The 16,514-nt window shown below is 47.0% G+C and overlaps 1 protein-coding gene across 3 annotated transcripts in view; it reads right to left on the bottom strand.

Annotated features, from left to right (window-relative positions):
- Nucleotides 1–16,196, bottom strand: part of PDLIM1 (PDZ and LIM domain 1) — a 32,966-nt gene extending 16,770 nt beyond the window's left edge. For all 3 annotated transcript variants that reach the window (XM_035137848.3, XM_035137847.3, XM_088670057.1), the window contains exons 1-2: nucleotides 16,094–16,196; nucleotides 5,837–5,988 (exon numbers count right to left, since the gene is read on the bottom strand). In XM_035137848.3, the coding sequence (XP_034993739.1) occupies nucleotides 5,837–5,988; nucleotides 16,094–16,192 (251 nt within the window). In that variant the 5' untranslated portion in view covers nucleotides 16,193–16,196. The remainder of the gene's footprint in view (nucleotides 1–5,836; nucleotides 5,989–16,093) is intronic.
- Between the last annotated feature and the right edge of the window lie 318 nt (nucleotides 16,197–16,514).

Raw genomic sequence — 16,514 nt, 5'->3', positions numbered from 1 at the left:
GGAGAAGAGGAAATGAGCAAGATCATGATTTTTAGAGGCTGAGAAGTTGCATCAGCACCAGCCCACCAATGTCTTTTGGGGGAGCTGGGTCACTTGTCTCAACTCATGGGCAAACTATAATATGTTTGGCGTGCAAAAACACTACAAAGCGGGGCATTCCACTGAGCGGGAGATTCCCAGGCTCTCGATCACGGCGGTGGAATGAGCAAAGGAATGAAGCGAGCTCTCACCTTCCATTTAAAGACCAGCATTCCAAATTTGCAGGCTAAACTTAGCTCCCTAAAATATAAAACAGCTGCCTTTCAAAAAAAGAAGAAGAGCAAAGCAGCTGCATTTCCCAGTTACTTTGCTGGCGTTCGTGAGCACCCAATGCTTGCGAAAGTCAGGTGGCTGGCATGCGAACAAACTTAAATGCTGGAGGAATGTTTTTAGCAGACAGTCTAGGGCAATAGCTCCAACCACCCCACATTAAAAATCAGTTTTCTCGGCAGGGTCACTGGTGTCAGACATGTTTCAAGTAAATTAATAATAATAATAATAATAATAATAATAATAATAATAATAATAATGAATCCCTTGAGAACCTCTACTTTATCTCTTAAAGTAATTTCCCTACTTCTCATGATGGTTGCACAGTTAAATGCTACAGAAGTAAAAGGTTTTGGGAGGTGCTTTCAGTGGCATTGAAAGTCAAAGTTTGAAGAGGGGGAAAAGTATTCAATCTTCAGCTAAATTTGAACATGGCCAAGAATCCTGCAAGTTTGCCATCAAAACTATAACCTGCCAAGACAAAATTATTGTGGCCTTTTTGCCCACCTGAGAAGATCAAGTTTGCTGTTCTTTATTTCTTCCTGGTGACGGCTCCCAAAAAATAATTGGCTCTTGAAAATTAGAAGAGGAGGCTTGGAGTCTCAGCAATGTCTTAATCCAGCCTTCTGAAGAACTAAGAGGCTAGAAGACCACTTCTGAGAGCCAGGTGTGGTGAAATGGTTAGAATATCAGATAAAGCAGAGAACAGGTGTGTCATATTTCTAATTCACCATGAGAAGAGGGAATTTCAGCTGATGCAGCTCTCGCTAGCCAAAATTCCCTCTTCCACACAGTTGCTTAAATTCACCGTCATCCTTTGCATTTGGTCAACCTAATAAAGAGACGCATCCAGCTTCCTTGGTGGTTACAAAGGTATTTTTCTCTGAATGAGAAAGCCTCTGGCATTCGAATCAAGTCAACCTTTATATTTAAGGAACACGATAACAGAAGCCGAGTTTTTGGATTGTTGGTTTTTATTTTAGAGGCTGGCATCCATGCAGACTTGTTCAAGGGATAAAAATGGAAATGACAAAGTCGCTCTTGGCTCCGCTTTCCATCTGTACTAGAAGTTATCCAAACAAGGAAGCAAAATGTCTGATGTTTGCACTCTTACGGCTGCAAGGATAAGCTCCCTTTGTCCCCTGCGAGCAGCTGAGGCAAAACGCTTCGCTTGCTCAAAACAAAATGTCCCCTATGACAAGAGAGTGGGCGGCCCTCTTTTAATACAGTTACCACGGAAGGAGTTTGGGGGGGGAGGGGAAGAAAGATTTGGGGGTTCCTAGTTAAAGCAGTGCAGATAAGACGGCAGGCAGGCAAGGATGGGAGTTGGAGAGGAGGTCCACCAGGGTGGCGCTGTGGGCTAAACCACTGAGCCACTTGGGCTTGCCGATCGGAAGGTTGACGGTTCGAATCCCTGCAACGGAGTGAGCTCCTGTTGCTCTGTCCCAGCTCCTGCCAACCTAGCAGTTCAAAAGCACACCAGTGCAGGTAGATAAATAGGTACCACTGTGGTGGGAAGTGTAAGGGGGAGGGATTATAGAGAACCCCCCCCCTCATCAGTAGCAGCCCGTCTCCAAGCAGTCATGAAAGCGCGGGGTCTGAAGGGGTGAGTCAGGAGACGGAGGAGGAGTGCCAGGGCTCTGGCAGCATTGGAGAGCCCCTGCTCCACAGGCAGGAAGAGAGAGAGGCAGGAAGGGGGGGACAGGCAGAAGGCAGACTGTAGACCCTCCCCCCCAACACCGATATTGAGGAGGAGGAGAAAGGGGAGGAGATTCACTGTCCCGAGGCTTTTATGTTGGTCAAAGTCGCGAAAAGGGGCAGTGCCGGATTCTGATTCGGAATGAGGAGACATGAAACGAGCAGCTCTTTACACTGTAAATAATGTGCACTAATAAAGACTTTTGAAAGACAAGCATGTGGAAAGTCGTTACTCGGGAGTAGTCGCAACAACCCTGACAGGAAGGTAAACGACATTTCCATGCGCTCTAGCTTCCATTGCGCCAGAAGCGGTTTAGTCCTCCTGGCCACATGACCCAGAAAGCTGTCTGTGGACAAACGCCGGCTCCCTCGGCCTGAAAGCAAGGTGAGCGTCGCAACCCCACAGTCGCCTTTGACTGGACTTAACCGTCCAGGGGTCCTTTTACCCTTTTTACCACCAGGGTGGCAGCCCCTGCAACGGGTTGCTCTGCCAGCTTCGGTGGGGCAGGGATCCCCATAGAAGCTGGCACCTGCATGAGGGCGCGTGGTTGTGCCCCTTCAGCATTTTGCGGCCAAGGCCATTGCCCCTCTATCCCCACCACCAATACTGATGCAATACAAGCTTCCAAAGTAATATGTTGGTTTCACCGTGTCAGTGAGCTGTGTGATGCTTTCGGTCCACATTGTGAATGTTGATTTGGGAAAGGAAGGGGCTGTGTTTCAACCGGCTTTTGGACACGCTCCGCGACAGAACGGGGAATGTTGCTTGACTGCCTCAAGGTATTTCTCCCCGCTTTCTCCTGTCAAGTTAGGGCAGGTTTTCTCAATCCAAACAACTTTATTGTACTGTACTAGCCTTTGGCCATGATAAATCTGAATCAAAAAATAAATACACGTAAAGAGATTTTGCCACGCCACAAATCATAGTCTCTAGATCTCTGTGTCTCCCAGTTCAATGCTATGTTGTCCAGGGGCTTCTTTCTCATCTTTTGGGCAGCCAGAGCAACAAGGGCAACTTTGCAAGTCACTGAAACACTTACATCGCTAAAAATGTAAGTGATGTAGCAGCTAAAAAAGCCAATGCAATTCTGGGCTGCATCAATAGGAGTATAGCATCTAGATCAGGCATCCCCAAACTGCGGCCCTCCAGATGTTTTGGCCTACAACTCCTATGATCCTTAAGCTAACAGGACCAGTGGTCAGGGATGATGGGAATTGTAGTCCAAAACATCTAGATGGCCGAAGTTTGGGGATGCCTGATCTAGATCCAGGGAAGTAATAGTACCACTGTATTCTGCTCTGGTCAGACCTCACCTGGAGTACTGTGTCCAGTTCTGGGCACCACAGTTCAAGAAGGATACTGACAAGCTGGAAAACGTGTCCAGAGGAGGGCAACCAAAATGGTCAAAGGCCTGGAAAAAATGCCTTATGAGGAACGGCTTAGGGAGCTGGGTATGTTTAGCCTGGAGAAGAGAAGGTTAAGGGGTGATATGATAGCCATGTTCAAATATATAAAAGGATGTCATATAGAAGAGGGTGAAAGGTTGTTTTCTGCTGCTCCGGGGAAGCAGACACAGAGCAATGGATTCAAGCTACAAGAAAGAAGATTCCACCTAAACATTAGGAAGAACTTCCTGACAGTAAGAACTGTTCGACAGTGGAATTTGCTACCAAGGAGTGTGGTGGAGTCTCCTTCTTTGGAGGTCTTTAAGCAGAGGCTTGACGGCCATCTGTCAAGAATGCTTTGATGGTCAGGGATGATGGGAGTTGTATTCTAGCAACACCTGGAGACCCAAGGTTGAGAAAGGCTGGGTTTTGCGGGAAAGGCACACTCTAAAGTTTAGCATCCGTTCTTCTGAAGAAGCCAGCTCTCTGAAACATCCCATACACAACATTCCAGTGTAAACGCACTTTGCCAATAGCCATCAATAATAATTAAACCTTCGAGAAGCAGCCTGTCCGTTTTAATGTCCATATATAGACAGACATGCATACGCAGCGTGTTAGACTAGGTTGAACGACACAAGACGTTTCCCAGGGTCGAGGGAATTCTCAGGAAAATGACAGGGCTGGAATGAGTCAAGAGAATTTGTGGCATTCCTGGAGTACATTCACTTCCCTCTATTTATTTTTTCCAGTCGAGTTCCTTGTTTTGCTCTCCCTCTTTGAGCTAATTCAATAGACCCCCTTAGCCACAGGCTTTTTGTTAATGTAACACATTTTAGTCCCTAATTAAAATACTCCTCTATCAAGGGCTAGCTGGGTGGTTGCTTCACTTCTTGGACAAGTTTTGAGACTTAAATTCGGCTTTTCTGTGCCGCTGGTGATTGAATGAAGGGGATACGCTGCCAGCTTCACTTCTTGGAAGCGACTCTGCAACAATAAAACTAACTTTGACACAGAAATTCATGGTGTTTGTTCCAAAGCTTTGGGAGGGAAGACAGAAACAACGGATGTGTTATGCAACTATTCGCGGCGACATTAAAAGAGTTCACGCAAAAAACTTCTCTGCAGTTCCTCCCATCCCACAATAGTTTTTTCTGATTACTCGTGGTTATATATTAGCCCAAGAGTTGCATAATCTTGCACAATAATTGCTCATCTCCATTACAAAAAAGAAAAAAGGAGAGGAGAGGAGGAATAAAAGACGTTCTTGGACCATGAACCCAGCTCTTATGAGCTGATCTGGCAGAATATGAAACCTTCACCTAAATCTCCTACCAGGAAAAGAATGGATAGCTAAACAGCAGGCGGGAGCTGGCGCAGAAGCCAGAGAAGAAGAGGGGGGGCTTTTGAAGGAAGGGGAGAGTCCATGATGAACCAACAGGAAGTGCTCCCCCCACCCCGCCCTTGGAGAGAAGATACAGCAGACACTTGCTGCTTCTGCTGCAACCACAAAAGTCCATTACAGTTGAAATATCAGCCCACACCAGGGGCGTAGCGTGGGGAGGGCTGAGGGGCCGGATGATTTGGGATCCCTGCCCTCCCTGTCGCCGGGGGCCTCGGGGCCCTGGGGCCCGGCCTTGCCACTGAAGGCTCACGTCAGCTGGCTGGGGGTCTGTGAACCCTCTGTGCCCCACATCAGTCCGGTGGCAGCGGCAGCAAGGGTTTAGCTCACACAGCGGGTTTTATTCGCCCTCTGCGCCCAGCCAGGCACTAAGTGTATACTGCGTGCAGTGCATGGCATGAGTGGCGCTGTGGTCTAAATCACTGAGCCTCTTGGGCTTGCCGATTGGAAGGTCGCCGGTTCGAATCCCCACGACGGGGTGAGCTCCCGTTGCTCTGTCCCAGCTCCTGCCAACCTAGCAGTTCGAAAGCACACCAGTGCAAGTAGATAAATAGGTGCCGCTGCGATGGGAAGATAAACAGTGTTTCCGTGCGCTCTGGCTTACGTCACGGTGTAAGCCAGAAGCAGCTTAGTCTGCTGCCCACATGACCCAGAGAGCTTAGAGCATGTGTTTGAAGCTATCTTGCTGTATTTTCTACCTGTGCTCTCCTCGCTGCTGCTTGGATAAATGCATGAATCTGACCTTTGGAATGTTTTGTAAGTAAAGCATTTTAAACTTACTTAACAGTGTGTGCTTTGTTCATTGCAAGAGGGGCAGAAAGTGAGGAGTGCTGTAGGCAACTAAATGGCATAAAAGGGTCTAACAACTTATATAAACTCTGCTACTGAGAGCTCTTTCCTGCTGGAGAGTGAGTTTAGCCCTGGGTCACAGGGATTCATATATTTCTTCCTACAAGTAAACCAACCATATCTGGCATGTGTGCTCACTGAATACTTGAACCAGGCAGATTTCATTCCTCCAATCCAAATATGCTACTTTACCTGCCCACGGTCAGAATTATTTCATCTATGCAGCCCTTGATTTTGTTCTGTGCTTCTAGGTGAGTCATGCTTTCTGTATCTTCCCCATCAATGGACATGATAACATCTCCAATGCATAAATTGGCAGCTGCCGCTTTGCTGCCAGGGGTTACCTGCAAGAAGAAGAAGATAAACAGAAATAGTCACCAAAGCAAAAGTCAAGGCCCCAGGCTGTTCTTTGTATACTGGTCCTGGCTTGTTTCACAAGAGTAACCGGGAGTTGGCTACAAAGAAACTAGCAGAATGGCTTTGAACATTTCATAGAAAGGCAGAGACATAAAAACGGCAAGTGAATCACTCTTAGGAATCTGTAATGCAGTGCTAATTTTGCTGGTTTACCTTATAGGATTATTGTAAAGGATCAATGAGATACTGTCGTGTTTCACACACCATTCTACAAAAACCGTGACTTTGTGCAAACACTGAATGTTTGGGCTCCCAGAGAGATCACAGCTCCTCATTCTGCTGTTGCACTGCAGTGAGATTTGGGCTTAAACGGCTTGGCTTAGCATGTCATCCTAACCCGGGGCTCTCCCAGGAAAACCACGGCCCATAAACCATAGGACAAGTACTAGTGACAGCTCGTTGGGCTTGCTGATCAGAAGGTCGGCGGTTTGAATCCCCGCGACAGGGTGAGCTCCCTTTGCTCTGTCCCAGCTCCTGCCAACCTAGCAGTTCGAAAGCACACCAGTGCAAGTAGATAAATAGGTACCACTGTGGCGGGAAGGTAAACGCCATTCCCGTGCGCTCTGGTTTCCGTCACGGTGTCCCGTTGCGGCAGAAGCGGTTTAGTCATGCTAGCCACATGACCGGAAAGCTGTCTGTGGACAAACGCTTGAAAGCGAGATGAGCGCCGCAACCCCATAGTGGCCTTCGACTGGGCTTAACCGTCCAGGGGTCCTTTACTTTTTACCGTAAGCTGCAGAGAACTAAACCACGAGGCCAAGTTCAGACAACACACTAAACTAAGTCAGGGCTTAGCAAAATGGCCACAATCTCCTCTTGCAGAGTTTATGCACTAAAACTGTGGTTTGGGTTACATCAACTCTACAAAATGAATGGGCAGGTCCATCATGAGTGCAGAGCATCAAGACCATTACATAGCAGACTTGCAAACTCTAGCAACAACAACTTTAATACTTCAGAAGGGAACCAGGTGATAGCAAAGAGGAATGAATTAAGCTGAACGCAAAGAAGATAATAATAATAATAATAATAATAATAATAATAATATACTTTATTATTTCTACCCTGCCCATCTGGCTGGGTTTCCCCAGCCACTCTGGGCGGCTCCCAACAGAACACCAATAACAATAATAAAAAGCAACAACAACAAACATTAAAAACTTCCCTAAACAGGGCTGCCTTCAGATGTCTCCTAAACGTCAGATAGTTGTTTATTTCCTTGACATCTGATGGAAGGGTTTTCCACAGGGTGGGCGCCACCAACCAAGAAGGCCCTCTGCCTGGTTCCCTGTAGCTTCACTTCTCGCAGCGAGGGAACCGCCAGAAGGCCCTCGGAGCTGGACCTCAGTGTCCGGGTTGAACGATGGGGGTGGAGACGCTCCTTCAGGTATACTGGGCTGAGGCCATTCAGGACTTTAAAGGTCAGCACCAACACTTTGAATTGTGCTCAGAAACGTCCTGGGAGCCAATGTAGGTCTTTCAGGACCGGTGTTATATGGTCTCGGCAGCCACTCCCAGTCACCAGTCTAGCTCAGCATACAAGAGAGTTTGAAAATCCTACTTAACCCTCACAGGACCCCTTTAGCTAGAAGCTTATTCCTTGACAAATCCCATTTCACAAAGCTTACTTTCATTAGAGCATGGGTAGGCAAACTAAGGCCCGGGGGCCGGATCTGGCCCAATCGTCTTCTAAATCCGGCCCGCGGACGGTCCGGGAATCAGCGTGTTTTTACATGAGTAGAATGTGCACTTTTATTTAAAATGCATCTCTGGGTTATTTGTGGGGCATAGGAATTCGTTCACCCCCCAAAATATATATATATAGTCCAGGCCCCCCCCACAAGGTCTGAGGGACAGTGGACCAGCCCCCTGCTGAAAAAGTTTGCTGACCCCTGCATTAGAGCAACCTTTCTCTAGGGTAGATTCTCACTCTGTTGCTTGAATGAGGACTAGCACTGAAATCTACTTTCACTGGCTTTGAAGGGAACGGGACAGGATTCCTGCCTTATGAGGAACGGCTTAGGGAGCTGGGTATGTTTAGTCTGGAGAAGAGAAGGTTAAGGGGTGATATGATAGCCATGTTCAAATATATAAAAGGATGTCATATAGAAGAGGGTGAAAGATTGTTTTCTGCTGCTCCAGAGAAGCGGACACGGAGCAATGGATTCAAACTACAAGAAAGAAGATTCCACCTAAACATTAGGAAGAACTTCCTGACAGTAAGAGCTGTTCGACAGTGGAATTTGCTGCCAAGGAGTGTGGTGGAGTCTCCTTCTTTGGAGGTCTTTAAGCAGAGGCTTGACAGCCATCTGTCAGGAATGCTTTGATGATGTTTCCTGCTTGGCAGGGGGTTGGACTGGATGGCCCTTGTGGTCTCTTCCAACTCTATGATTCTATGATTGCAGGGGGTTGGACTAGATGACCCTAGGGACTCCCTTCCAACTCTACAATTCTATGATTCTATCATCTCTGCCTCCATCAAGGATACTTTCTAAAGGAATTTCTTTGCAAACAACAAACCAGCAACAGGAAGACCTAGCAGTGCAAACACAACCCTCATCTACTCCCCAGTGGGGGGGGGGGGGAAACGACAACAACATACAACTGGACTAAAGGGAAAACGAAAACCCATCAATCACCGGGCTCATTTTTAGTTTCCCCTAGCTTTGGCTTTCACAATGGAATGATAGAATGAGTGGGAGACCGCGGTTAAGAAATGCACATTCATTCGCAATGAGCCATCTCTGAACTATGCGTACCAGTTTGCCATTCCTAATGAAAGAGATCCAAACATTTAGGACATGGCACATAAATGTTGAGAGATTCTGGCTCCTGTGAATTCTGGCAATCTTGGCCTTTGTTACTTTTCACGAAAGTAGAAACTTAAAAAGTAGTATTTAAATGTAGTACTGTATAAAGGGGGCTCACATTTCTGAGCTGTGTCTGCTGAAACCAGAGGGGTTCAAGGAGCCATAAAACTTTGCCACACTCCAGTTTCCAACATCAGATGCAGATTTATTGTTATCACTGACAAGACGCCCATTATTTCATTCAAAGCAACGTCATTGGATGGCATAGACTTTTATCCTCATATGCTGACTTTGAATGATTCTTTGCAAAGTGCAAGTATAGATAAATAGGAACCGCTACAGCGGGAAGGTAAACGGCGTTTCCGTGTGCTGCTCTGGTTCGCCAGAAGTGGCTTTGTCATGCTGGCCACATGACCCAGAAACTGTACACCGGCTCCCTCGGCCAGTAAAGCAAGATGAGCGCCGAAACCCCAGAGTCGGTCACGAGTGGACCTAATGGTCAGGGGTCCCTTTGACCCACTACAAGTAGAACTAATTCACCTCCTCCTTTTACCGAAATAACACCTGATCACTTCTTTAATTGTCTGGCCAACATTTTCTCTTGTTGTCTCCATGTGCACTTGAAAGGTTCCTAAACTGGTGAAGATGAGGTGTGCTTTATGGGGAGCAGGGTAGATTTGATTTAAATCAAATCGATTTAATTTCACGATTTAAATCACTAGTCAGTAAGACTTGATTTAAATCTTTTATTTATTTATTTATTTATTTACAGAAAGACTCATTCTTGCTGGTATAATCTTAATATTTACAACCAAAGGAAGGTTTCATATTAGGAATATTTTTCTCATTTATATCAAAAATTACTGATTTGGTTATACTATTAGAAATACATAGACAGATAATTATGAAATTATTGTGAGGTTTAATAAGTTAACTGTTTATATTTGGGCAACTTTTCTGCTGTACTGTACTTTATTGGAAGGAGAAAAATAATCATTTCCTTAGTAACAATTTATTTAACTCAAGCAATAACATTGTAGCATATGTATCCATGTTTGTTAACTGATGTGGTTAAACTTTTTTTTAAAGAAAACAAAACTTAGACTGAGTTTTAGCACACATGAAAAACTTAAAACAAATCCTTATTTCCTGATGAATAGACTTTGGACTATAATGTAACTTAAGTAGAAAACTATATCTTTAGAAAGATTTTTCCTCCAAAAGCATTTCATTTTAAAAATCTGATTTAAATAAATAAATAAATAAATAAATAAATATTTATACCCCGCCCATCTGGCTGGGTTTCCCCAGCCACTCTGGGCGGCTTCCAACAGAAAAATAAAATACAGTAAACATTAAAAAGCCTCCCTAAACAGGGCTGCCTTGAGATGTCTTCTAAAAATCTGGTAATTGTTGTTCTCTTTGACCTCTGGTGGGAGGGCGTTCCACAGGGCGGGCGCCACTACCGAGAAGGCCCTCTGCCCGGTTCCCTGCAACTTGGCTTCTTGCAATGAGGGAAATGCCAGAAGGCCCTCAGTGCTGGACCTCAGTGTCCGGGCAGAATGATGGAGTTGGAGACGCTCCTTCAGGTATACCGGACCGAGGCCATTTAGGGCTTTAAAGGTCAGCACCAACACTTTGAATTGTGCTCAGAAACATACTGGGGTAGGTCTTTTTTATTTTATTTTAAAAAATCATTGGTTTTAATCTACCCTGCAAAGCAGCGTCATAGGATGACTTAGTCTGTTATCCTCAGATGCTGATTTTGAATGGTCCTGTGCTGATCCATTATTACCCCAAAGCAGTGTTCCATAGAGATGACCCACCAGAAGTGGAATTAATTCACCTCCTTCTTGAGTCAATCACCCATCTCCTACTACCCTTCTGGGGAAAACCCCACCCCACCCTCCAACTAATATATAAGTCTGGTGACTTCTGTTTCAGTGTATCTGAAGAAGTGTGCATGCACACGAAAGCTCATACCCAGAACAAACTTAGTTGGTCTCTAAGGTGCTACTGGACTTTTTTATTTTTTTATTTCGACTACGTCAGACCAACATGGCTACCTACCTGTAACTAAATAATAATAATAATAATAATAATAATAATAATAATAATATATTTATTATTAAACATTAAAAGCTTCCCTAAACAAAAATCCCTCATAATGTTTTTATTCAATGAGGTTACAAGGACTGTTACCACCAGCATACAGAATAATGAGAGTGAAAACTGGTCTTATTCCCCCCCCCCCCAAGTATTGTATACTGGACTATAACAAGCACAAGGTAAGGTGGCAGGACTATTTTTTATTTTATTTTTTATTTACATCTAAATTAAACAATAATGGCAGTCTGTGCCAGAAGCTGGAATAGTATTTGACTAAATCATCTCCCCATTATTTCACAAGCCGCACCCACTGTTTCCTTTGGCAGGCTGGAAAGCATTCCCGTAACTCTCCATGTGAAAATAGCTTTCCTGTTTCTAACCTCCAGTTCTTTTAAAACTGCTGTAGTAGAGCTGTCTGCAAGCATGGCTTTTTTTCCTGCTGAACAATAAATAAATGAATGAAATGAAAGTGTATTGCCATCCCAACACACAGGGCACAGAGCACTGTGGTTGTTTGCTATAGCAGCAGCTCACTTGCTCTATAGAGGCAGTTGCCATCTGCAGGGTTCACCAATTCCGCCAGAGGACAAAAATAGCCACCATCAGTTTTGCATACTGTATCCATTTAAACCAGGCACCCTCAAACTCAGCCCTCCAGATGTTTTGGGACTACAACTCCCATCATCCCAACTAACAGGACCAGTGGTCAGGGATGATGGGAACTGTAGTCTCAAAACATCTGGAGGGCCGAGTTTGCCTATGCCCGATTTAAATGCTTGGAAATAAACAATTCCCTATGATCTGGCATTAGGTAAAAGTAAAGGGACCCCTGACCATTAGGTCCAGTCGTGACCGACTCTGGGGTTGCGCGCTCATCTTGCATTATTGGCCGAGGGAGCCAGCGTATAGCTTCCAGGTCATGTGGCCAGCATGACCAAGCCACTTCTGGCGAACCAGAGCGGCACACGGAAACGCCGTTTACCTTCCCGCTGTAGCGGTTCCTATTTATCTACTTGCATTTTGACGTGCTTTCGAACTGCTAGGTTGGCAGGAGCTGGGACCGAGCAACGGGAGCTCACCCCGTCACAGGGATTCAAACCGCCAACCTTCTGATCAGCAAGCCCTAGGCTCAGTGGTTTAACCCACAGCGCCACCTGGGTCCCCTGGCATGATCTGGCATTAGCTGGGCTGAAACAATAAAGGTTACACATTCAAGTGATAACAAAATCAGGGGGGCCTCAAAACACCACCCATGAGTGGGGGAATCCTTCTGAGGAAGGTGGAGCAGGGAGCGGCAGAGCATACGCCCGCACTGCCCAAGGGGGGCATGGCACAGGGGGTGCCCTCCTAGGCGCAGGATAGCCACTCGGGTGCCTGGAGCAGCACACACGCCCTGCAACCGGGGGCAGAGCAAGCTGCTCAAGGGGGCAGAGTGAGCTGCTCCTGGCGGACATTGGGCGCGTGGCGCGCCTGCAACTCCCAAGCCTCCCCCCAGCTGTCAAAGCGAAGGGGGGGGGATACCGCTGGCAAAGTGGCACAGCTCCCCCCTTACCCCAATGGCTCGGGGTAGGCTTGGGTGTCACAGGCGGACAGCACACTGAATGTCACCCCTTTCAGTGAGGGCACCCGGGGTGGTCCACCCTCACTGACCCCCCTTCCTACGCCCCTGGGGGCAGGGGGGTTGAACCAGATGGGCTTTTGGGTCCCTTCCCAACCTACAGTTCTATGATTCCGCGAGTTTCACCCATTGTGCCTCTTCCTACGCAGCTGCTTGCAATGGTTCTTCAACATCAACTTCAGACCATTCATAGACCATTCATCAACACAGACCATTCATAGTGTAGGAATATTGTTGAAGTGTTGAAGAAATGATTCTTCAACATCAACTTCGTTGGACTGGTCATGTTGTGCGGTTGCCTGATTATCGTCTTCCAAAGCAACTGCTCTATTCCGAACTTAAAAATGGAAAGCGTAATGCTGGTGGTCAGCAAAAGAGGTTTAAAGACTCTCTCGAGGCAAGTCTTTAAAAATGTAGTATAAACACCGACAACTGGGAAACACCGATCTGCAAGCGCTCCCGTTGGAGAATAGCCTTGACAATGGGTTTTGAAGATGCTCAAACTCAGGACAATAGGGAGAAACGTGCTAAGAGGAAGGCATGCTTGGCAAACCCTCACCATGATCAACTCCCACCCGGAAACCTATGTCCCCACTGTGGAAGGACGTGTGGATCCGGAATTGGCCTCCACAATGGACTCACTGTTAAGACCATGTTTATGGAAGACAATCTTACTCGGCTACGAGTGATCGCCAAATTAGACGACTGCAGAAGCATTGGGCAGTGTTAATTTTAGGGGAAGTAGCTCAGCATCTCTGTCGCTCTTGCGTCTCTTACATTTGTACGGACTGCATTCATATTTATTCGTGGGCAAAATGGGTATACTTTTAAATAAATATTCCTTGCTGTTCCGTTAACCCAACTCGGAGACATGGGTTTCAGGAAGAGGGAGGGTCTCTCAGCCATAAGCCCTGTTTAGGGAAGCTTTTAATGTTTGGTGGATTTCTGTATTTTGATGTTTTGTTGGAAGCCGCCCAGAGTGGCTGGGGGAACCCGGCCAGATGGGCGGGGTATAAATAATAAATTATTATTATTATTATTATTATTATTATTATTACTCATTCAGATACCCATTTGGAAGGTTTTGTGTGGTGACCCACCAAAATAGTTCACCTATTTTATGAAAACATATGCAGAACACAAGAAGCCTTGTTTGTGCGGGTTCTCTATTTATTTATTTTTTAAACAACCCTGTATATTTCTGGGGAGCAGACATCAAAACAGCATAAGGGTTCTATCTTAGCAGAGAGAAATTGGTAGACCGTGTCACTCACACACACACACACAACCTCCCTAAGCAAATGTTCACCCTTTTTTCATTGTTCCCTTTGCTAAGAAAAATGGTTTCGAAACCAAACTGCTAGAGGGAGCCTGCAAATTACTCCACAGCAGATCCCATTTTGGAAAGTATGTGATTAGGCGCTTAACAAAAAAAAATATGGATTTGTTTTCCGTAATCAAAACCCCCGTTTTGCTGAAAGGCCATTGATAGAGAGCTGGGCTGCTCCTGAGCATTAGCTCTGAATCAGGAGCCCATAGCCTTATTTCAACATCCTACCCAGAACTCCATAATCTACTACCGGTAGCAGCCTGGAATTTCAGCAGCAGAAACTAACCTTTTCGCCTCTGGCTATTTGAGACTGGGAAGGAGAAAGAAGGGAAAGGTGAGTTCCTATTCACCCTTTTTGAGTCTTAAATAATCCTGTTTTTAAACTGGTGGAAGTTCTCGCAGCACTGTTGCTAACTCAGAATCATGGTGATATATTCCTAAAAGCATGCATCATTTTCTGAAAATAAGCTTCCCAATGTCTGATGTATCTCCTTGGGGTATAAAGTAGCAAAAGCATTGCTCAGTTGAAGGCATTATGAGACAACTACATTCAATGTATGGGACGCGGGTAGTGCTGTGGTCTAAACCACAGAGCCTAGGGCTTGCTGATCAGAAGGTCAGCGGTTCGAATCCCTGCGACGGGGTGAGCTCCCATTGCTCGGTCCCAGCTCCTGCCAACCTAGCAGTTCGAAAGCACGTCAAAGTGCAAGTAGATAAATAGGTACCGCTCTGGCGGGAAGGTAAACGGCGTTTCTGTGCGCTGCTCTGGTTCACCAGAAGCGGCTTAGTCATGCTGGCCACATGACCCAGAAGCTGTACGCTGGCTCTCTTGGCCAGTAAAGCGAGATGAGCGTTGCAACCCCAGAGTCGTCTGCGACTGGACCTAATGGTCCCTTTACCTTTACATTCACTGTGGGCTTAGGAGAAACCAGAGAAAATTAGGAGATTCACTGCAGTGCAAGCTCTTGCAAGTCACTCCACGGACACTTCTGGCATGATACATCATTGTACATTTCTTTAAGCCAGTGCCACAAGACGTGTCATTTAATTGTAATGTCCCCCCCCCCCCCAAAAATCATTTTCAGATGGGGATATCCAGTGTTACATCATACTCAGAGCAGAATAATGAAATCAATGGAATTAAGTAACTTAAAGTCACCAATTCCAGTGGGTCTTCCTTGAGTGAATATGCAGGAAGGAATATTGAATATGCAGGAAGGAATATTCAGACAATGACGAATACTTTGTCAACAGTGCTAGGGTTACCTTGTGTAACCCTAGGGGCAGAGATTAGCCCCCACCTGGGCACAGCCAAGCAGCTGTTACTGCAGCACCAGACACTCCCCAGGTCTCAAGTAGGTGCCGCACCTCTCAGAGTTTTCCTCCTTCCTCCAACTTTGGCAATCTATCAGGCAAGTACAGACAGCACTCCCGGGAAGCTGAAGCAGGCACCGCAAAATAAGTTCAGCCCCAATTTAAGGGCAGAAAACTGTCAGTTTATTTCAAATACCATTGTGATCTGTAAAATGTATGCTGCAAAAATGTTGGGAAAATACAGGATGTTGGTTTTTTTAACCAGCCATGTGGACGCAAAGCCCATCACCTCCTAGCATTGGCTTTCATCCTTCCAAGTGCTAACACGCCTTGGATCATCAGCCCAATATCTGCAATGGATTTGAAAGGGGATTAGACAAAATCCCAGGAAATTCCAAGGAGCTGGGAGCATTCCTCGCGATTCTATCAACGGATAGAGCTAATCGACACCTCCAGACTCACGGGCACCACCGTGCGCCTCTGAGCACCAGCTGCCAAGGAGCAAAGGCCGGGGAAAGGCTGCTGCTGCCGGCCGGCTTCCCAGCGCCCCTTGCCCGGCGGATCCCGGCCCCGATCCCGGATTTCTCTCCTTGGGTTCCCCAGCCCGAGAGACCCCTGCTGAAGATTCAGAAGAGCTAATATTCAAGCCCCTCTGAGAATTGGAGCCGTATCCTTTGGGTCCCTAAAAAGCGAGAGGGGGACCCAAAGGATACGGCTCGGGGCGCGAGAGTTGCAGTTGGCGACGCAGGGCGCTCTGCACATGTTCAGAGGCGCTCTCTTCCTCCCCCTTCTGTCACCCCCTCCCATCCCAATCCAGGTTTCTCCCGGAAGTTTCGGGGCTCCCTGCTTACCCTGGAGATGGTGAGCGGCTGTTCGAAGTCTTTGCCCCCCACCAGGCGGAAACCCCAGGGCGCCGGCCCCTGGAGAACGATACGGTGGGTCTTGCTCATGGTGCTTCGCCGCAGGCTGCGCGATCTAGCCGGCGCGGCGGGGCTAGGCTGCTCCGCCCCACCCCGGGGCGGGGACTCGGGCGGACCCCGAGCAGGCGCCGAGTAGGGAAGGAGCCGATCCCTGCCCGACCCGGACTAACTCCGCCCCGGGACGCGCCGCGGGGAGGAGCGCGGCCGAGGGCTCTTTTTTGCGCGTGCCCGGCGTCACTTTACCTGATGCCACCTCGCCAAAGGAACAAAGGAGTCCGATCCGGAAGCCGCGCCCTTTCTAGCCGGCAAGCGACTTTTTCTCGCACCCGGATCGTTTGGATGCGCGCGGTTG

The sequence above is a fragment of the Zootoca vivipara genome, chromosome 5 (assembly GCF_965207765.1).
Source record: "Zootoca vivipara chromosome 5, rZooViv2.hap1.1, whole genome shotgun sequence".
Lineage (NCBI taxonomy): Eukaryota > Metazoa > Chordata > Lepidosauria > Squamata > Lacertidae > Zootoca > Zootoca vivipara.
Note: the sequence above shows the minus strand (reverse complement) of the source record. Positions and strands in the feature narration are given on the sequence as shown.